Source organism: Scomber japonicus, chromosome 19, assembly GCF_027409825.1.
Source record: "Scomber japonicus isolate fScoJap1 chromosome 19, fScoJap1.pri, whole genome shotgun sequence".
Taxonomy (NCBI): domain Eukaryota; kingdom Metazoa; phylum Chordata; class Actinopteri; order Scombriformes; family Scombridae; genus Scomber; species Scomber japonicus.
Genome location: NC_070596.1, coordinates 8,490,861 through 8,514,847, shown reverse-complemented (window position 1 = coordinate 8,514,847; position 23,987 = coordinate 8,490,861). Strand labels below are relative to the sequence as shown.

Here is a 23,987-nt window from a genome sequence, read left to right as displayed (position 1 = left end):
ATATTTCTCTATCATAAAATCTGTCCCCATGACTACTACTGAATTAATCTATATATAAAATGATGCTTTGCGTGGTTAATTGTTGGATAATATTGTGTTAGAAATCTTGAGAAAAGAAAAAAGAAAAGAGATATGTGATATCCTTTGAAGACTGGCAGCTATAGACTACACACAGAAACGTACGCATCACTGTGAGGGTAGCAGAGGCGGTCGGTGGGGTCAACAGGCCATTGGTTGGCATGCAGGTGTAGTTCCCAGAATCCTCTGGGATGAGCCTGGAGATGAGTAGAGTTCCGTCTACCATGATCTTCACTCGTGACTTCAAAGACCTTAAGAAAAAGCACATGGGAATTATTCAATATGTAAAGAACAAACTAGCTACTACAGAATAACAGTGAGAAGCCATGCAGCCATTCCATTCTAATAAGAGTCAAACTGGCTCTCACAGCATCAACAGTGTAGGAGGGTTTTGTTTTGTTTTTTTCTCTTGTGAGTTATTCAGCACTGTGCAGATGGAGGTTAAGGAAATTTCATTTCATTTCAGTGATGAGTGGGAAGAGGAATGCCCACTCATTTTATACATTCTTACATTTACAGAGAAAACCTGAGCTGTCTACCAGGCTGAAACACTTCACAAACAAGTTACATATGCAACACGATGATATTGTGGGACGACTCACAGTCACACATTTCGGCTAATCATTGTACAGGTCAGATGACTCATACTGTAAAGGACCTGGATATTGCTCATTACTAATCTGTTTTTCTCACTCCGCTTTAAACGTCAACACGTGTGACTGATTGCTGCTGTAATCTCATCTCCACTTGCTAATATTAATAATGAATCAAATGACTAATATGAAGGTGTCGCTTGTGATGAACACAAACAGAATTATCACAATCTCTGCAGCTCATGGGAGGTTTTTAGCCAAATTTGACCCCTTTGATATGATTTTACAGCACATTAACTTTAAGGTACAATCTCAGTGCTCCCATTTAACCTTGTTTCCAGCAGCAGCAGCACACAGCTGTTTTTGGCTTTAATAAACTCACTGTACACTGCACACTGTCAGGCACCAAACAGTAGACAAAGTTAGCAACTAGATAGTGAAATATTGGAACATTTAGATGCTAAGGAGAGTAAATATTGGACTTAAATTGTTTAAGTTGTTTATCGGACGCAAACATTACTCAAAATGAATGCTAATGTTTGTGTAGAGGGTAGGCCTATGTGTTCATATGCTAGCACTGCTTGCTAGCATGTTAGCCATAGCAACTTTATGACTGGGTTTATTGGATTTTAGTGGCGTTCTGATGCTATAATTGACAAAAACAAGAAACTATGCAGCTTAAAAGTGTAATAATTGACTGTTCTAAACTCCTAGTTAGCATAAACATTTTAACAATACGCTTTAAAAACTGCCCTAAAAATGAGTTTAAATGGAGGGAAAACTGTGCTCAAAGACCATTCTTAAAGAGCACTGTCTTTTACAAAGCAATAACACAAGAGCTTATTTCCCCAAATTAGTGACAGATAATCAGAATAATCCCAGTGTGCTCTACTCAGCTGTTAACAGCATTATATATCAGCTCCACAAAGCCTCTCTGAAACTTTCTCCTCGTCCAAATCAGGTTGAGTATTAACCTGAGTAGGCTATAACTGTAATGAATAATCACATGAGGGATAGAGAAATGCACAGGAGGAGAAGTAATGCAAATTAAGCCATCCACCTGCTCAACTGACCCTATCCCAACCACCATTTTTTAAGAGTGTTCAATTGTCTGGTGGATGATGTGCTGGCAATCACGAACCATTCCCCGCTCACTCGGATCGTCTCCCTGGCACTGAAAACCGCTATTGTAAAACCTCTCCTACAGAAAAGCTCATTCAGTGCTTCACAGTTTCAGGCCAATTTCATTTTTGTTCCTTTTAAAGTAACATGAGTGAGGCATTTTTCTCTCTTTCTATTTTGAAGTGTCCGTTTAGTGCAGAATTCTAGATATCATTAATTGTGCGTTCCCAAAAAACAGCTTGACAGACACATAGCTGAATATATTACTTTATAAATGTATTCTGCCTATGGTGTTGGCTATGTTTGTGTCCACCAAGTAAATTCACTTTGGTCTAGACCAACTCCTGAGAGTAATATCTGGTTCTACACACATTCTATACACATTTCATAAATTGTTCATTGTTCACCACAAATACAGCGAGTCCCCGTTTTGTTTGGATCATACATGTGCACAAGGACACATGCGCACGCGGATGATGCAATACATAGTTCAGCCAGTGCAGCCAGTTTCATGCTAATTTGTTGATTGACAGTTGGCAGCAGTAACACACAAAGAAATGTAGTAATGTGCCAACTAAGACAGCTTACAAGACATAAATTTACTGTATTCACTATATTGGATTAACAAATGTTTTATGAGGAAGGACCTCAAGGATACACACATGCAGTTTGGTGAAAGACATTGAATGTAAACATGACTTTCTTGTTTGCTGGCAAGAAAATTAAATTCATCACCTTTGACACAAAACTGAAAACTATCACTTTCTGGCTTCCTCTGGGTAAAAGTTAGTCCTCTTGTACATCAGTGCAGTAAGAACTGAACCTCAAACTTAAGAAAAACAAGATACTCAGCTGTTTACATTGTGGTTGTTATCCTGGTAACATCACTGGTTGTATAGGTCCACTGTGGGCAGTGTTAAAAAATAAATGAGCAGACCTTCTTTAAAGCAGAAATGTTTCTTTTCTTTTTTTTTTGCATCAGTGTAGTGATGTAACTTTAGTAGCCAGGTATTCCATATGAATTTGCCCAAAACAGACATTCCAGACTGACTACTTCATTCATAAAGATATTTTTCAGCCGTCTTACAATATCCCAATAAGTAGGGTTGGGTAGGTTACTTTTTTTTATGAAAAAAGGGCTTAATGGCTGAATTGCTACTGTGACACCATTTAAGCCCATGTCATGATTTGTTTCCAAAACAACAACAAAAAATGATTTAAAATAATTAAGAACAGTAATATATGTATTCAGTAACATGTAAAATATATAAACAATTAGGAAAAAAACCCTCCACCTGAGCAAAATCTTGAAAGTCTGACAGATGTCAGATGTCTAACCCTAACCCTAAGTAACTGTAATTTAATTACACTTTTTTCTCAGTGACTATAAGTTATTCTGTATTTAAATGACCTTATGCGGTTCCTAACTAGTTACTCCCCAACACTGCTAATATGTAAAAATATTTTCTGAAATTACATACAGTACCAGTCGAACATTTGGACACACTCTCTTATTCAAGTGAATGGGAAGGTGTGTCCAAACTTTTGACTGGTATTGTATATTGTCGTAGAGTCTCTTTCCATATCTCCCACCACAACTCATGAGCTTCACTCTGGTACCTGTGTCATTCAGACTTCAAATGTTGCCACTCGTACAATACACACGATTGAGGCTGAGAGTATATCAATTCATGGACATTACTGTGTTCCCTGCAACTCAAAACACATAAGACCAAAGTGTAAAAGATTGAAGCAAAAATACAGAGAGGGAATCTGTGCTTTAACTACAAATCCCTGGCAAAAAATGACATGCCCAGAGCTAGTAACCTTGATGTGGTTTAATGCCAATTTGAATTTCACTTCAGAGGAAACAAAAAAAATCCACTTTTATCATCTCAGGAATATTGCCGGTGCACAGTCTCTCCCCTAGGTAAACACTGGAGGAAAAAAGCATTATTACTAGCAGGCTTGATTACTGTAAACCTTTTTTTTGTTTGCCAGAGAAACCATTCAGTGTAAAGGTTGGACTTAGATCAACACCGGTCAGTGACAGCATTTTATGCAGCCAATGTTAAGATAAATAAATCATGATCTAGTCCAATTAATTATGCTGTTGTTTTCCTTCTTCATACTACCGTAACTAAAGCAGGAATCATCAGAGATCCTCCCAGGGGGCACCATTGTCTTTGTGAATAACAAAAACATATGCAGTGATATGTATTTCTCCAAGGAAAGGAGATTTTCTTTTAACACTGCTGTAGCGTCACTGTAGTATTATCAAGATTTACAGTCACTAGATAAGTGTTGCTATTTTAGTCCAAGCTCAAGACAGTTAGCAAACTCACATTTGGGAGGCAAAAAAGAATCATGCATGAAGAGACTTTCACCATGCACAAAATTCAGTGTGAAGAGGCTCAAAAGAAATTGAACTTATAGCTCTCATACCTGAGAGGCAGGGGGTGTTGAGTGTTTCTTAAATCATTGAGTAATAGCAACATATAAAATGGATGGTTTTGCACTCAAATGACTGTAAATTTAATGAGAGCATGTGATGTTCTCATGTGGTTGTCCACTTAACTCAGAACAAGCTTCTCCAACACTTGACCTTGACACATGTGCCAGACCTGAAGTAAAGCAGGTACTACACCTGTCGATACTCATTCCCTGTGTGAGTTTAACAAGAAAATTCAACACTTGTTATCATTCAGTGGACCAGAGTACATGTCAGACAGGCTTATAGATGTCTCTGGTTCACTGGTAATGGCGTTCATGTACTGTAGCTCTATGGACCATAACTAAGAGGTATGAAGGAATGGATTTTATTGTGTATTGACAAAGAAGATTTTTTGATATAATGAAGCAGATTTAGTTGCCATACGTCTCACTTTAAGTAAACCCTGCCTGTAAATAGAGGATTTAAGCACAACAGAATTGGATCAATATTCATTTTAAACTGCATTTTTAAAATATAAAAAGTATTGTTCATCTAACTGATCTTGATTATTGTCACTTGTTTATTTCACATTCCCATTATTGTGTTTTATCCCTTCTTGTTGATTTTTTTGGGGCTTTCGTGAAACACTTTCTTTCGCAGTCTTTCATGAAAAGCACCATAGAAACAAATTTAAAATTAAATAAGATGTAACAACCCAAAAACCTAGAACCTTTAGAATTTAAAAAAGATGAAAGCCACAAAAGGTAGAATTGCTCTCCACCTGCTCATACGCTCTACATAAAACATCAAAGAGAGAAGTGGACTGGTACGCTCAGGGACAAAGAGTAATGATCACACTCACTCTATGTGATAGACATTTTCTCCACCTCTCTGCCACACGTAGGTCATGTTGGGGGGGTTAGCCACAGCCTGGCACTGGAGAAGGGCTTTCTGGGACATGTTGAGAGAGGTGCTTTTGGGAGGAATGATGATGACAGGCGGACCTAGAGAGAGGGAGGTCACACTGACATTATTCATTTATCTGTTGCCAGTTAATATCATTATACTATTATTATCCCATTTATCAACGCATACAGTAAGAAACAGAAGATTGCAATTTGGTTTCTTTGATTTCATTATATATCACCTTAGCTACATTTGTTGTAATTGTTACCTTGGCATCATCCACACTGAAGTCTGCTTTAGTTCCATGTTTTGCAATATAATTTATAATCAAATAAGTAATTATATGCAAACATGTGTCTCCATGGCTGCTTAAGATTCAAGTAGGCTACTATAGGGTCATTTAAAGGATGGGTTCACAACTTTTTAAAGCCTGTCTTAAAACAATACTCGCCCACTGAGTATTGAAATAGGTTTTTCTTGCCATAATCATTTCTCCTGTACATACTGACCATTAGAAGACCCTCTTCATCATGTGCTTACAATGTAAGTGATGGAGACTAAAATCCACAGTCTTCCTTCAGTGCAAAAATGTATTAAATGTAAATGCAATGAAGCTAAAATGAAGCTTCAGTCGTCCAAATAAGTAAAAGTGGATGTTACCAAGTGATAAAGTATAGGAATTTTTTAACATTACAGTCTCTTTAGTGCCACATGCCTCCTTTTGTTATTATACTTCCATCATAGCTCAACAGGGACACACTGTCTGAGGAAACATAAAGAGGGAATTTGAAGCTAAAAAGACTGTAAATGTGGCAGATATCCACTTGCTATGACTAACTCAGACTGCTGAAGTCTCATGTAAGCTTTATGTCAACTTATAAGTGTATTTTTGCATACTGTGGATTTTGACCCTTATCACTGATAATGATAGTACATCTGAAGTGGAGTCAGTATAACCAGGAGGAATCATTAAAACAAAGAAAACGTCTTTCATTGTTCATATATAACAATACCTCTGTGCCGTCAAATGTACCATAATGTAATTATCACATATCACATACAGCTAAAGTAGAGTGCTTCAATGTCACATGTATCTCTTCCCTCTGCAGTGCAAACCTTAGACACGCAAAGAGCTAATAAAAGAGGCTTGACACACCACATTTCTCATGTATAAATAACCACATGATCTCTACAGCAGTCATTACAGATCAAGTTTGTAACTCCTAAATGCTGGATGGATATATGCATGAGTGACAGTTTAGAGGTTACTTTGGGCTTTTTAGATTGACTTCATCCAGATCAGCTATTAGGCTACTGTAATCCATCCATGTGGCAATGCTGTTGAAAAACGCAGCCAAAGCTTAGATAATGTGACTTAGATCTGAACAGTATTAGTGCGGTTACGTGCTACTGATGATTATTACTCAAACGCAGTTATTCAAAATATCATCACATGCAATTGTGAGATCCCAAAAATGAAGTGAAACCTCAAGAAGACATTGTGTCAAAAACAAAATATTTCCCCATGCACCACACTCCATAAAAGTGCTGGTTCTCCAGAGAAAAATCAGCAGTAGGAGTAGGAGTAGGAGTACAGGGAGAATTTAAAAATAAATTCCACAACGTATTATGCAGTGGTGTGTTGGTGTAATCCAATGATATGCAGCTGCATACAGTATTTGCATATTCTACATGTATTTGTCTTTAAACTGGACTGTAAATGTGTAAATCTGTAACCTGAGAACAGTGAATCTGTCATGCGTGTATAAGAACTTCAAAATAATGAAAATCACAATATGCTTTTCTTGCTCACGTTCCTCAAAAGAAAAATGATTAACAATGGGAATTTGACAACCAAACAAGAAACATTTACTCATTTTTTCTCAGTTGACAAGATAACTGTCACATCTGTATAATACAACCTTGAAATTGAGTAAAACACATATTTAAGTTTTATCACGATAAAACCATGCCTCAAGATATCAGATGATATCATGTCTCAATCATGACATGAATATTATCTACACAGGCATAGAATAAGAGTTGCGTTCAATTTGAGTTTCTATTACCACTCTGTCATATGATGCAAGAAGGAGAAACCAAAATGTAAATCACGGTGGCTCACAGCCAGTCAGGCACACAGACATCAGAACCATTGGACAAATTGGCAGGCGAACAGATAGACAGACAGGTCGTCAGGCAACAACTGACCTTTGATCTCCACTTTTGTCACGCGAGTCACGTTTCCCTCTGAGTTGGAGGCGTGGCAGGTGTACTGTCCTGCCGACTGCATGCTCACTGCCCGCAAAGATAAGGCTCCCTCCTGGTAAATACGATATGGTAGATAAACAGACAGGTAGATGAGTGCAAACAGTACGTATAGATACATACTTTGATTGATTGAGAGAAACACACATTCATACAAGAGATACACAGATAAACAAAAACACATCGATATGACAAACAGATGTCATCCTTCACTTCCTCAGTTTGAGACGATGAACTTTGGATGGCGCTTTAAGATGCTTATGCCAACCAAGAATTGTCTTATTCCTAGTACAATCAGCATTTTAAACTAAAAAAACATACAAATACATAGAGGAAATAGATAGATGTGATAACACAAAGCTGCTATCTGTATTTTTATCTGTTAATGTCACAAAAATGTCTGTATTTGTATGTGTTTTCGATTTTAAACCAGAAGTGGGTGTGACTTCTAGAAGTAGACCCACATATTTTAACTTGTCAAAGCAGGAAAAACACAGCTGTAAATAATAACATCAGCATTGGCTCCATTCTATTAGGAATCCCAATAAACAATGTCAGTGAGTGAGCATGCACAATACCACAGCCTGCTTGCTTATCATTGTTGTGTTATTCATTCCACCTGTGCTTTTTCCTACTTTGACAATTTCAAAATGTATTCTGTGAAAAGGGTTTATTATCTAGGCTGCTTTATTTTCTGCATTCAAATGTTTTCTATTGCTGTTCATACTCTGCATACATAAAAACACCAGTCTATCTACAAAGAAAATAAGATGTTTTCCTTTGATTAATCAAATAATAAAACATTTTAAGTGAGAATCACATTGGGTCAGATTGCAGGATTTTCCTCAAAAATTACAGGTTGTATATACGTATAATGGGCGAAAGCATAGATGATATTAAAGTTGGTCTTAAGTATGTATAATTAAAAATAAGAAAAACAGGCCATAATAGGTCACTGGTCTATGTTGCACATGTACATGCAGTGTGAGGAGGTCCAGATGAAAATAAAGTTGGTTTAAAGCATCTATAAAAAAAATGAGAATCCTATGTCAAAAATCTGAAAAGTTCCCTTGGCCTGTTTTGAATGCACTTTTGAGATGGTCCCTGACTTCTGAGAATGTGTCTATCATATCTTCAATGTGCCAAACTTCAATAATAGATTATAAAGTAGAAGAAATACCTGTGGAACATCAATCAAACTTCACCCTGTCTGAGAACTGAACTTAAACCTGAGTACATCTCCATGTTTTTAGCCAACAGTCTATTAGATTAGTTTCTGTTACATTTTCACCATCAAAAATCATGTTGTTTTACCCTCTAGTAGTTTGTGTTTGCACTGTGCAGACAAAAAGCATCTGGTACTGAAGAAAGTCTGAATATGGTCATTATAAATCAAACAAGTATTTTAACATTTAACTCCACACATACCTGATAATGTTTTCTTTCAATCATGCTGCCGTCCTTTAACCAGGTAATGGTCGGAGTAGGGTTGCCATTAGCGACGCAGGCAAGAGAGAGGTGATTTCCAACAAGACCCTCCACCACGGGAGGTGGCCAATGGGTAAAGGTGGGTGGAGCTATAGAACAAAACATTAAGATTTTTCAGAAATAGCCATCCATTGTATTTTAGTTATGTAATAATTATCTTTTTGTAGTGTAATATTATTGTTAGTCACGGAATACGCTATTCCCGCCCTAGATTCATCTAGCCTACTTGTGCATGCATGAAGGATTCACAGGAAATGATGTGTGCATGTAATTTAAAATGACTGTTTTTATCCATATCTGATCAATAACAGCCTCACTGTTAACTCTTCACTCTCTGTACTCCGTATCAGAGCTGTATTGAGAATACTGTACTGTGGATGCTAAAAGAACAAAGTAATGTGTAAAGCAATTACAGGAAACACAATGCATTTCTCTGACAATAGTGCAAGCTGCAATTGTTCATTAAAAATGTATCCACATCTACAGCGTGTTTAGACTAAAAACATACAGCATATTCATCTGCATATTAGGAAAACCACCTAAAATCTAAGATATACAGTTTAAGATTATATATAAAAAATAACACATAATACCAAAATCCATCTATTTCTCACAAAAAAATCAATAATGTCTGATATGGACAATTCTGTGTCTACAGCAAGAGACAAATCTATAACAAGATCCACACTGTCTCCAAGCAGCAGCAATAAGAGAAAAACAGCAAAGAGAAAAGCTGGACTTGCAGACAATACATCTTTTGTCTCTCTCCTCCCTTTTTCTTTATCAGTTTGTATACAGCGTGACAGCCACTCGCCTTGGTTCAACAACATCAGGCTTCGTGCAGTTTTACTGGCATCGAGTTCCGTCATTATTTTACATACCAAAGTGAAAATGTCAGTTGTATACGCGGCCCGTTGAATCTGCTAACGTGAACATTTTGCTGCCACTTTAAGTTTCAGATCTCAGAGAGAGCATACAAACAGACTTTTCTTTTAATGTTCACAAACATCCTCAAACATATACTAAACCATTTGCAACTTCAACATTTTTTGGGGCGACTTCCACCATGTCAAAGAGATAGGACATGTCTCCCCATCCTCTGAGAACACATGATTTAAATGTACCAGTTTTTAACACAGTCCCAGCTAAATTTACTGTTTTCCGTTCATTGGACAACTTCTACACTGGGGTAAATAATACTTTGGTCAAGACAGAGATCAGGTAACCACAACCTGATCCTGCCTTACATCCTAAAGGAGGAAGATGCTACAGTTACATTACATGATGGAATTGCTTAAACTTGCCATCTTTGGGGAAAATGTAATCGTCACCCTCCACACTACACACTTACCCTAACCCTAACCCCACAGAGCTTTAACATGCGTCCTCTGACAGCTGATTACCCAACTCAAGCAGCTGGACGGCCACATCTTGATGGCACTTAGGGTCCTCGTATCATTAATTTTATGGTCCAGTTTTTGCAATACTTACACAGCCTGGGGGACAAGCCCATACTCAATAACACCCATTGCTCCCTACACACACACACACACACACACACACACACACACACACACACACACACACACACAACCAAAAGATGGCGAACCACCTCATTCATTCCATTTACTGTCAGAGGTCACTACTTTAAGCCCTGAAACCAGATTCTGCAACTAGCCAGAGAGTCTGGTCCTCTCAAATAGGATCTCTTGAATGGACACTTGTTATAGCTACCCACACTTCTTTTATTGTCATTTTCAGCTTAGCCACCATGCTTTAGATCTAGTGATAGAAACTGCTACTGTTGCAGCTTTTGATTAATAATTTAATAGTTTATAGTCTTTTTATTTCATTTTATTTTATTGTGTTTCTTTTTGATGTTTACATTTTTTTATCTTTTATTTTGTCTACTTTATTTTAAACTATTTTATTATTATCGTTCTATAGTTTTATCTACTTATCAATTTTATGTTATTTATTTTGTCTTTTAATCTCTTTCTTAACCTAGCTTTAGTCCAGCTTTTATTAAACTTCATCTTTCATTTTTACTTTTCTTTTGTCTTAATAATTTATTTTAACCTAGTTTTTCTACTCTAACTTTTAATAAACCTTTTCTCTTGTTCTCGCTTATTTTAGCTCATTTTAAAAAATATATATTTCTATCTATTTAATTATTTAGTTTCTTATTTTATTTACATTTTTAAACATTTTATCATTTTTATTTTCGTTTGTGGGCATTGGTCTTGATTTGTGTCTTTAATTTGTTCTTTATTTTCATTCCTTTTTTAAAAATATATTTTTATTTTTTATTTTGCGACTTATTCTGTCTTATAATCAGCTTGTCAATCAACTAACTGTGAAGCACTTTGAACTTGTCTGTATGAAAAGTGCTTTATAAATAAAGTTTGATTGATTGATTAATTAATATTGGTGGTTTGCCAATCTTGAAACTTTACAACATTGGTTACAACATGAAACACTGAGCTTCCACCCTTCATGGCTTGTGATAGTATCCATGTCTTCTGAGCCAGTATCACTTGCAGCTCTGCTCTACTCCCTTCGTCTCCTTATAGAATAATATAATAGTCAAAACCTCTATGAATATCTAGAACCAATTCAGACACTACTATGGTTTTCAAACATTTTCATTCTCTGAGTCCATTAACAGCAAATCATGCCTTTCCTTTGTCCTTGACTGACAGTGCATTTCAAATATGACTCAATCTTGGCTAATCTAAGCATTCAATGACCTCTGCTTTGATAATCCCTTTGCGTCTTTCCAGCACTGATCAAAGAACTATAGTCTCCCTAAACATCAACTTCTTTAGATATCTACAAGTTTGAAGTTCTGTCAGCAATAAATCTTCTCAGTTTCCTTACTGGTCTGAGAATACGCCTTTGGATAGCTTTCTCATACCTGTCCTTAAGTTGAAAGGCATGTTGTCTTATCTTTATGGTGAGAATCACTCACTACATTTAGCTCCTCGAGACTTTGTAAGAAGCCTATGGGAGAGTGATCTTGAAGGGGAAACTGCAGAGCCTTGAAGTAAGCTTTAAAATAGTGAGTATATATATTCTATCTATGTCAAATAGTGAGTTCATATGTTACAAAATGATTCATTGTTCTCATTTTACAAAAGGTCTGACTTTCTAAGATGTAGAGATGTAGGCTGTGGCAGATGTCATCTTGATACATGATACAGATATATATGTTTTGGCCTTGGATTATATGATTATACCTCACTGTATTTATATATTATGTATGGTGAATGGTGTACAGTGTGACTGAAATGCCTTTTAAATATTTCTAAATGTATCAGATGTACAGTTTTGTGGTTTGTCTGCTTGTTTCTTCAAGCACCAAGGTTCTTTTCTTTCTTGGTTTTGAGAGTGTAGGAGGTCATTTCAGTATGTGTAATTTTATATTTTGCCTTTATTTGAAATTTTAATACAACGAGTTAAAAAAAACACTTCATCATTATATTACCTTCTCTCGGAACTCGTACTATTTGAGTTTGAATATTAATTCAATGTTTTTATCTTCATGAGAATACAGGGAGTACATTTTTCTTTTATGAATTACAAATTAAGATGTTAGTTGTATTGTCTGTAGACAGGCGAGATGGCTAAATTCTTGTTATTCATTTCCAAATTGGATGCTGTGCTTCCTTGAGTCCCCAGCAATACACTTCGGTTCATGTGATATTCAAAAGACACACATGCAGACTGACAAAGATTTCTTGCTTTCCAGTTAAATGAAGGGCATTGCCTATTGAAAACAAGACATCTTATGTAAGCAGGAAGTCATACAAGCTCAACAATAGAGCTTCAGTGTCTTAAACTTTGTCCTTGCTTAGTTAGTTACAGTAGTGCACTGCCTGTTCAATACTAGCCTATTCAGAACTGACCGAGTGCTTGGCTTCTGGCTGCTACTTCAGCACATAGAAAATGAATACCTATTGATGTGAGGCATGAAATGAGAATATACACCGACAATATAAAGGAAACTAAGATTCTTTTATACACAGGTTACATAACTAGTACTCTAATACCAAGTAAATACTAAACACAAACAGTAAATACATTTCAAGTAAAATAAAGGCTGCATTTTAAAAAATAAGATAATGTGCATCTTAAAATAAAGTGGATTGGGCTCTTATTGGGCTCTTATATAATTCCTGTGCCCTCATTTCAGATTTGAGTGGGTATGTTTGCTCCAAAGATTTGGGCTTTGTCTGTAATGGTGCTATACAATTGTCAGGTCTCGGTGCATATGAGAGGAACTGATTTTGAACTATATTTCCTTTGTGTTACACACGTAACTACAGCCATTGTGTATTGGGCTCAGAGCGTTTCCAAACCATGGCTGACCTATGTTCTTCCATGTACCTGAACGCCTCCCGTGTAGTAGCTCACTGCTGATCTGCTATGTCAGATTTCATGTCCATTATTGATTTTCCCTGTCTACTTTTCTCTCTTTACAGCACTTTTTTTTCCTGACTCATGTCACACCTCGTCTCTGATGTCTCCCTGACATGCAGGAGTCAGTCGGCAGAGCCCTGAAACTCCGCCCTGTACGGATCGGAGCGCCTCACTGATCGCTGGTGTGTTGAAAGCTTATTAATATTAAATGCATAACGTGTACAAATTGCACCAAATTCGACACAGCACTCCCCTTTTGCCCAAGCAATGCACCCTGCCAAGTGTCGATCAGATGAATGCTTCAAAAGATAAGCAAAAGACACACATAGATACAGACAGACAGAGATTTCTTGCTTTTTATAGAGAGATATTTAGAAGCAGTGCTCTTCCAGCTCTGCATTGCCAGTTTGTGAAGGCCACTGACAATCTCACACATCTGAGGCAGAATGCAAACAACAGGATATGAAAAACATACCTGCAGGGCATGTCGGTGAAGTTAAATTCAAGGCCTCAAGTACACAGTCATAATCTATTATAATTCTCATCTCTAACCTGACGCTCACACAGACCAGCTCTGTGAAACTGTCTCCCCTCCCTTTGATCTGCAGCGTGCGCCGATACTTTGTTGTGTGCGTTTGTGCGTAGAGTCGTAGCAAAGGTTTTCTAAAATACAGATAAACTTCAAAGCACAAAAATAATGATGCACATTTCATATTTAGATCTATTATTTAAACACATCAATAAATATGACAATAACTCCAGTCAGAGATGACTCTTTCCGAACCCCGCGTGAAGAAAGTCACAAGTTATTTAGATTACCTCATCTCTCTGGAAGGTTTTAAAAAGGAAGTTTTTAAGAAGGTTGTTTAAGCAAAACTTTACTTAACTGTAAAAGTTTAAAGAAGTGTTTGTATGATAATATTTTTAATGTTTAAGAAGAAATTGTGTTTAAAACATTGATAAAAGTGTAAAAGACACAATGTGCAGGAGATTCATTGTTAAAAGCATGTTTAAACTGCTAACTGACAGAACATCAGCATGTACTGAGATCCCACAGATTTACATTATTTGGCCAGAGTGTGATTGTACAGGAACTTGAAAAAAACGTGTTCCTAAAGAGCATAGAGCAAAAGTTGGACTCATAAAACATGACTTTTTACCAAAACATTTATTTTCCTAAATCATCACCATTTCTACCAACATGTAAGAAATATATGTGGATAAGAAGATATTTCATTAATTAAAGATTAAAGATCATCTGTTGCTGCCTCTGGAGGCCACCAAAGTGAAACATTGCATGATAACAACTTTAAAGGCCTAATCATTAATATTTTGGACTTCATAAATTACAGCTGTACTGTATTTAATTGAAAGATTTGACTTTTTCTTATCGTGTGTTAAACATCTAAATAGCAGGAGCTGCAGGAGAACTTCTAACAACACAGTTAGTTAAATGACAATCTCTCTGATCAAAGAAGTAAACAAGACCATAGATTTGATCAGGCATTAAATACCAACTTTTATAGTTGATAGTTGGTAGTACTCTGTGTTATTGACTTATGTACACTAAAAAACCCAGCCTTATACACATGCACACTCAAGGCTTGCTTTTCTCTGCTTCATGTTGTGAAATGTGTGCAGTTCACAGTCTGTGTACTGAGCCGGGTGAGAGCCATCATCTGGATTAAACGTTATTTATCGTGTTTTAATCTCATTTTGGAGCCCTGATTTTTTTTCCCCCAAATGAAGCTAAATATAATCTACTTTACAGGCAGCCATAAAGACATGAAGTAAACATATACATGATCACACACTTCCTAAACCTACTACCACTAACCCTCCATAAACCTCACCAGTTACAGAAAGCAGGGTCCAGGTGCCATTTCGGCGCTCATCTGTGGGTTTATCCAGTAAGTAGAGGATACGACATTCATACAAGCCCTGGTCATCCAGCTGCAGGCCCTCCAGCCTCAGAGTGGTGATTCGTACCAGAGACACCCGCCCTGCAGAAACAGAAAGCAAGGGAAAAGGTGAGAGGGAAAGCATGTATGGGGTGTGTGTGTGAGGGGAGGGGTGGGGGGGGGGGGGGGGGTGTACGAGATAGGCCGGCAGCATGTGATACTGATTGCACTTGTCATCTCTGAGGCCTGAACAGAGTGTGATGCTTTGCTGTGCTGAAAAAAAAAATGTCCTCAAACCTCACCTGAAACAACTCACACAAACACATGCACGAACTCACACGAGCAACACATGCGCACATGTGTAGAAATGTGATCTCCTGGTTGCCAGGTGACGGCTCCCTCGAGCCACAGCGTAGCTAGCAACATCAACCCTTTATCTTTTCCAGTCTGCAGCCCACACTCTTTCTATGTCCATCTACTTTTCACACTTTCTCAGACAGCCAATTGTCCTGTGACCTAACAGCATGGAACAGCATGGCTGAGGAGAAACTGTCAATGAAAGCATTATGTAAGGACACACAGTTCTCTCTCTGCACCATCTGAAAAATAATAACATGTCAACAGCAAACACACTGCAGCGTGGAAGCCCCTGCGCCACTGGGATGTCTGTGTTGAAATGGTAATCATTAACAGAGATTTCTGATGACTGTGACAGGGAGGGACAGTCCTGACAGTCAAAACCAACCAGGAAGTTGGAGTTAGGTATGTTGGCAGCGATAACACACCCTATTTACTTTTCCAAGCTGCCAAAAGGGACTAAATCCATAGGGGGTAAAAGAGGGGAGGGGATTGGGGGGGGGGTGTTAAAGTAGAGCAAAATACACATCAACACACACTCAGGGATTAGTCATTTTCAAAATCCTACCCTTTAACCTCTGGCAGTTTTTTTTCTCTCTCTCGTGTTTACTTGCTCAGTGTGATATAGGTCAGCATTAAAACCTGATAGGAAAGGTTGTGCTGAGGCAGGAACGTGATGAAAAGGAAAGGGAAGGGCGGGGATGAAGTCAGAGCGTGACCTGACGCCACGACCGCTGCCATCTGAAAAATGCATGATCGCGAGGAGATTTGAATGTGAGGTAAATTGAGTGTGAGGCCGGATGAGAGAGGTAGAGCAGAGTAAGAGAAGAGAGAAACACGCAGGAGAAGTTTCTACTGTTTGTTTTGACTGCATGTAAAAGGTATCATTTTTGTACTGTATGTCTCTGCGTTTGTGCTCTGAGAGTGTACGTGTGTACGTGTATCCAACACAAGCTTTAGTTCTCAGTGTGCAAACAAATTAAAAGTGGAGTTAAATTAGGTCACTTTTGATTTGCATTGTTGATGTAAATAAAACATTTCCATCTTTTCTTTCAGTTCAAACTTCTGGCCTCAAGGACAAACAAAAAAAAGAAGTCTTGTATTTGAGTGAAAACAATTTATTATGTAAGTTCCACTCAACAGTTTCAATGAGAAACTCTACCATGTTAAGTATTGCATTTTCTTTTCTTTTCTTTAGCTACTTTAATTTACAAATGTAGTATCTAATTTTAAATATCACTTGCAAAGATGTATCTGTTCACTCTAGGTCAAATAGTGTCTGCATATTGTTTTTGTGATTTTGGTCTCGGGCTGTTACTTCCAATTAAGAGTCATTTTAAAGCTGCAGCATACACTGATATTTTAATAATAGTGATTTTAACAGCTTGGGGAAGACCCCTTCCTGTTTCAACACGACAACGCCAAAATACACAAAGCCAGCTCCATGAAGACTTTTTTCCCAGTTTGCTGAGGGAGAACTTGACTGGCCTGCACGGAGCTCTGACCTCAACCTCAATAACTTTGAGCCAGAACCTATCACCAAATATCAGTGTTTGACTTCACCAATTCTCCTGTGGCCCAATGTGAGAAAATCCCTGCAGCCAAGCTCTAAAACCAGAGGAGAAGAAGCTGTTATGTGGATGTAATGTTAAGGTGTTCACACATTTTTATCCATGTTGTTTATTTGTCATCAGTGAATTTTGTGTGGTCATTAGTTTTACTGTGGACCCCAGGAGATGTAGCTGCACTCTTAAAAGGTAGTACGCATAAAAAACACAACCACAAATTCCCCAGTGCTTGATTTTCTGCAACATTTAGCCCTCAGCTGTTCTTACATACAGTGTGTACTGCAAGCATAATGTTCTAAATGAATGCAAACGGGATGAAATAAAACAATTACACTAAAAATCTTTCCACAGATAACCAAATAGGAGCAGTTTTAAGAATGAGAATGATACAACAGGTAAGTCCCCCTCCCTTCCCCCAAACAAGACTAACTAGAGGAGAGTAAACTCACTCCTCCTCCTCCACCTCCTCCTAATGTCCTCTGCCCTGTTCACCCGCCCCCCCCCCACCCCCCACTCTGCTCACCAACTCCATTAAATGATGTCAACAGAAAGCTTTTTGAGTGGTCCAAGCCAAACAATATCCTCTATCAGCTCAATTCATGCGAACACACACACACACAGTGACAGACCGATACGCTCTCACACACACACACACACACACACACACACACACACACACACACACACACACACACACACACACACACACACACACACACACAATCGCCCGATTTAACACACTGTTTCCAACCGAAGCCAAGCCACCGCACCCCCTACTACCCAAGGTTTCATCCTTCAAACCGTTCTCAGGTGACAGAAACACAAAACCATTCAGTTGGCGTGACGAAATACAACTCTCCACAAATGACAAGGTTCTTTCTGAAATGAAAAATCTGCACGCTCTGACAAAAAAGTGCTTTGTTGAGAAAAGCAGATTATCAAATGTGTTCGTTTTATAATCTTGTTACTGCTTTACTGGTCTGGTTTTGTTGATTTTATACGCAGGTTTTTGGTTTTTATTATCTACTTTATGTAAAGCATCCTCTCCTCTCTCTCTCTCTCTATCTTGCGTGAGGCTTTGTAGAGAATCAAAGATAAGATCAAGTGATTTCAACAACAAGAAAAGTTCCACCTTCAAAAATGACACATTTCAAAATCAACTATTTTACACTTTGTATGCCAAAGCCTGCGTGTGTGTGTGTGTGCGTGCATGTGTGTGTGTGGTTTTCTCAGGTTATTCAGAGTGAAGGATGTACCAGAGATATTGATTTCCTTTCATCCAAAAATGGATATGTAACATTTTGGAGAGGAACTTTTTAAGCGATGAAAAAGTCTTTTGGTGAATCATCAGTAAAGTGTCTTGTGGGTTTGACAGGGCTCTGTATGAAAATGTATTTAAATTCAATACCGCTCTGCACAACACGGACGTTTATGTCCCTGAGAATGTGATATGCACGGGCAGAAAGCCCACATCATCTCTAAAGGATGTCGTTTGCTCTTAGCAAGCCGAGTTTCTGCTACACAGAGAAGCAGATAAGGTTTAACTCCTCGCTGCTTGTTGACCTATTAAGCTCTACTATGTGATCGTTTGAAATTTGAATTGAGAGCTCTGTCGCTACCAGCGGCAGAACGACTCACTGCTGTAAAACATGAGTAATCCCTGTGCAAACTCTCATATATGTGAGTGTGTGTGCGTATTAGTCATGTTAGCTGTGTGTAACGTGCTACGCCTGAACACACTCTGCTCTTGCTGATTGTGATGGAATTTACATGGGAAGAGTGTATCCGTGTAGCTCTATTTACTAAATCAGGAGCTGCATGGATGCCGAGGGACTCTCCGTCCCGTTCACAGAGCACACACTAATCCTTTGATCTTTACTGCTCTATTACCACAGATACTTTTAAACCCTTTTAGCTCTTAACACACTTAGAAAGGAAGAAGAAAATGTTACGCGTCTTACACTTTGTCAAGCTACACAGACGGTCAAACACAAAGATTATTGATGGAGGAGGTTTATTTATTCATGTTGGCAAAGAGGGAGGGATAGTGGGAAATAAATGAGCAACGACAGAGAGAATCACAACAGCCAAACAACAGTTGGACTCTAGTAAGGTTCTGAAGTCTAACCGTTAAGACACCTGAGAACATCCATGGCCCGAGGAAGCGAAATCCACACCGCTCTCCATCTCTAAAGCGTTAGTTTCCCATGCTGCACCTGTTACTCTCACACCAGCCTACTACCTGTGAGAAAACCTGATCCCAGCATCCGATTGGACAAAGCGTCTTTTTCAAAACCTTTTGTATCGGTAAAGAACAGCAGCTTTCTGTTTGTCACTGGAGAGCAATGTGATTAACATACCTGTCCTTTTAAAACAAGGTGCTTTCCTACACAGGATGCTTTATGATCGAGTGGAGCGCATACAAAAAAAAAAGTATTGCCAAGTATTAATTCACTGGCCAAAGGGTAGGCAAATTTTAGGGTTTTTACTACCAGTATATTGCCCTGCCTCTTCTGAAGCTGACATTGAGTGTAATGAAGTGTGACATCAGTGTATGTTGAAGGATCGTCTTCGGCGTCAGCGACAAAAGGCTACTGTCTTTTATGAGCCCAGGCTGGAATTAAAGTCTGCCCCGCTCCCACTCACGATAATTCATCAGCCAAGGTTCACACTGACTTTATTGCTATGTAAATGTCTGTATCGTATTTCCTGGTCAGGTTGGACGAGGGAGTGGCGTCCCACTCAAATGAAAAAGGCCTGGGCTCGGCTGAAAGCAGGTTCTGAACCTTAGACAAACAAACACCTAAATGCACTGATTACTGCTCTTTACTGCCTGTCAGGACTACCAATGAATCTCTCATACGGAAGACTTTTTTATTGGACTAATGTAATGACTTAAAGGATCAGGCTGCCAATACTCTATATTTTTCTTCTCATCAACAAACTGCCTGAAAAGCCTAAAACCAACAGTGAATTAATTCTGCTAACAAGTATTTTCTTAGTAGCTAAAGCTGGACATAAGTAATTCCTCCATGCTACACCTCCACCACACTGCGGCAGGAAATACTCACTAGAGCAGCAGTTGTGTATTCATCCACAGATTAAAATAGTCCCTTGCAAATGGGCCATTTACTTGTGTTTCAGTAATGTATTGAGTCATATTTGTGAGAATCTATAGTGATCAGCTGTTTTAAGAAATTACGCTGCAATCCATTTACCTCAGAAGTTGGAGTTGGGAATGACGTCACACTTGAGTTTGTGTCATTACAGTTTAGAAGTCAGAAAACCAGTTTTAGCCAGTTTAGCCAATGATGGTAATACCAGTTAATAAAAACACATGTCACTGTATTTGGTGTATACAAATAGCATAGCAACATGTCCATAGATAGAAGTTGGACAGTGGTGTGTGTACCACTGGTTTAATGAGACACAAATAAGACAAAACTGCTAATAGCATATTACTACAACTGGGCGGAGCTGGTGCGGTAGATCCAACTTTACGGGGCATTCCAGTTGAAATTTTCAACTGGGAACTCGGAAATTCTGACTTCCAAGTACAACTGGAACGCACTATAAAACCACATATCTGTGACCTGTCTGTTAAGGAACTGATGGGCTTGCAGCTGAGTACGACAAACAGAAAGTATTGAGACACTGACTAACAAATGTTTGGTTTTGGTCTTTTCATGGGCTCTGATGAAAAAACATAGAACAATTGCAGCCTAACCCTTTAAATCTACCTTACTTACAACATTATTATTCTCAGGTCTGCAGCTTACATAGTCTCATTTTTTGATTCATCCATCTCTTTCCTCAACTGCTGTTTATAAGGTCAAGAACTGAATTTCAACATCAGCTTTTGAAGGAAACAAGGGCGAGAAGTCCTTAAATTACTCAGAGAAAAAAAAAATGGAAATTTGAACATCTACAATTCCATGACGAATGAGACAAACCCCACATCTCCAGCTCCACAGCTACAAAATGGATGTTGTAATTAAGCCTGACATATTTGGCATTTCTGGATCTCCGTTAGAGTTTTATAAATCGAGTTGTCTCTGTTTGAACAATGTTTAGCTGCACAGCATGAGTTTGTAATAACTGACTCAAACTTGCATCATTAGTGTTTAAGAGGTTGAACTTCTAATTGTTTCAGCAGTTATAATTGTGTGAAATGGTAATTGCTTATATCCACTATCTGCTAATATTCAAGTTGCTTAAACTAAGTAATAAATTACTTAGCGCTAGTTAACAGTCTCCTACTGTGTCTTCCAACCAGAATTCATTTTACTCTTTCAAGTGTTATCACCACGCCTGCTTGGCTAGTTTCTTTCTAAAAGTGGACTTTAGTAAAAAAAAATAAACTACTTTTTTTTTTAAAAACAACATGGTGCTCCTGCAGAAATTCAAATAGCCTTAAGGTTGAGAGGTTGAATTTCACTTCAGGCTGCTCTATGAAAAAGAGAGAGACTCTGACAAAGAGAAGATCTGAGCCACCCAGACATACTTTCCTTTTGTTCATATTAGTCCCATTGTTTGTAACTTTAAAGGATAACAGGGTCTACACAAAGGTATTCTTGGTCCATTGAGGATCCTTTTTCCCTTAGGACTCTCTTTGTTCTCAGAGCCGTGGGCAGAGAGTGCACAATAGACGATGATGCAGTGAGAGAGATCCAGCTCCTTTACAAGAGTAGCTCCCACCGAGGCCACTTTGAAAGGTAATCAAGGTGTGGTGGTGATTATACTCTGAGAAACATATATTGTTGTCCTTTACATTCTTTCCATTGAGGAAACAGTGACCTTAGATATGTCTAAACTGCTCTTATTCTTATAATGACGATTGAGTGACTTCCTGCAAATAGACCCTGGCTGATACAGATACCGATAGTAGCATCAATATTGACACTATATATAACATATGACATATATTGGAAATTATTTTTGTTCTTATTTCACCATAAACAACATTTTCTCGATAAGGATTGTTAAAGAATTACGTCCAATATATATATCGAGCATATTTTACAATTGCGGAATAAACTTACAAGAGCTCCCTGGTATCACAATGATGTATATGTATGTAATTGTGATACAGATTGTGAATTACCACAAACATATCTTTTCATTGTTCGCCCCTTTTTACATCATTTCTGCATTGCTATTGCGTATTTCTTGGCAGCTGACTTATTAGCTGATATGGATATACCTGTGATAAGCTACAATTACACCAATGTTTCAAAGTTCAGCTGTCAAAATCCCATTCTTCACATACTTCACAACATGACATGAACACCACAGAACACTGGCAGCAAGCTTTGATCATGATAAAATGGTATCACGCCATACATAAATAAGGGTCTGGAAAAATAATAACCAGAGGTATTCCTCACATGCAGAGCAGGAAATAGCTAAGTAATTTGGAATATTATATGCTGCTTTATACAATTATACATGATTACAGCATTCACATTAAACAGTAGGAGACGCAGATTACAATTTCAAATGCATTCAAAATTGATCATTTCCATAAATGCTTACCCTCATACTGTGGATGGACGCGAGGTTTGTGGGATCCAAATTTGATCAGGACGGCGATGTCCAGTCCTTGTCGAACCCATTCTACTACATGCAGGGACGCAGAGGACACACCTGCTGGGACTGACGGAGGAAAAATACACTCCAACTCCACCACACCTCCGGCCTTTCCACGCACTTCCGGACTCGCACCTTCGATGGTCACTGTAGGGTCGTCAGAAGCAAAATGACACATTACTTTAAATTAGTTTATGGTCATATGTGACCAATTATGGACAATGATGTGCAAATAACTTGGACAAAATTAGCTGTAGGGACAGTGAGATGCAAATGTCTTTCTAATTATACGATGGAGATACTTACAAAATAGGCAAAGAACTCCCACCACAGTGCAAGTCTGCATATATGATCTTGGTGACCCCATATCTGTCACTCATACAACCTGCAGCATGTTCAGTCTGTTGGCAAAAAGAGACACAATTGTCACAATCACATTACTTCCTTGGCTCCACACAAGAAGACAGCCATCTGTGACAGATTTCCAAACTAAAAAGACTATACAGCAAAGCTGCCACTTCTGTCATAATTTTACAGACAGGGGGAGAGGAGCGCTTAGATTTTTTATACAGCTTTCCAATAACTGGAATTCATCCCATATCATTACACAAATGGGCAGAGCTGCTTCTGCTGCCAGAAAACTCTCTGGCTTTATATCCTTTTCTGAAAGTAAGTGTCATAAATGTCACATAAATCTTTAGAGAGTCACGTGTGTAGCGACATCTAAGTGTTTTATTTAGAGCACATCAATGAAGACATTTGGCTGGAGTGGCCAGGAGAGTCAGCACTCAAGGACAGAGATGAGTCCAGCTGATGGGAGCGAAGGCTAGAGCAAGGCATCAAAGAGCGGAACTTAATGTCAAGCCACAGTGACCGATTCCATCTGGACCAACCAATCCCTGCTGCCATTTGTGTCAAGTCTGTAAACCAGAGCGAGGAAATCAACATGACAGGTGAGATTTAAGATTAAAAAAACTACTTCTCTACTTGTCCTTTAGTGATATCATGCAGGCCATTTACAGTGTGCTAAGCTGCTAATGGTTAAGGTCAGATTTGATAGGAAATGGGGTGATATCAGCTCTATAACTACACCAACCAGTCTTCCCCCTCACTTGCTTTAGCCAACATTTACAATGACATCTCATTAAAATAAGTTAATTACAGGACACCCATGAAAGAGCAAAGGGTAATTTTTGACAGCAATGCCACAAAGAATATTACAGGAGTGTTTAAACATGTCTTTATCCCCTCATAGGCAAAC

General features: G+C 38.3%; 1 protein-coding gene across 1 annotated transcript in view; it reads right to left on the bottom strand.

The window, feature by feature from the left end:
- Nucleotides 1-23,987, bottom strand: part of igsf9a (immunoglobulin superfamily, member 9a) — a 51,672-nt gene that overhangs the window by 19,897 nt on the left and 7,788 nt on the right. Inside the window, exons 2-8 of the mRNA XM_053340341.1 lie at nucleotides 23,033-23,127; nucleotides 22,673-22,873; nucleotides 15,165-15,314; nucleotides 8,830-8,978; nucleotides 7,345-7,456; nucleotides 5,090-5,231; nucleotides 184-329 (exon numbers count right to left, since the gene is read on the bottom strand). Coding sequence (XP_053196316.1) covers nucleotides 184-329; nucleotides 5,090-5,231; nucleotides 7,345-7,456; nucleotides 8,830-8,978; nucleotides 15,165-15,314; nucleotides 22,673-22,873; nucleotides 23,033-23,093 — 961 coding nt within the window. The 5' untranslated portion in view covers nucleotides 23,094-23,127. The remainder of the gene's footprint in view (nucleotides 1-183; nucleotides 330-5,089; nucleotides 5,232-7,344; nucleotides 7,457-8,829; nucleotides 8,979-15,164; nucleotides 15,315-22,672; nucleotides 22,874-23,032; nucleotides 23,128-23,987) is intronic.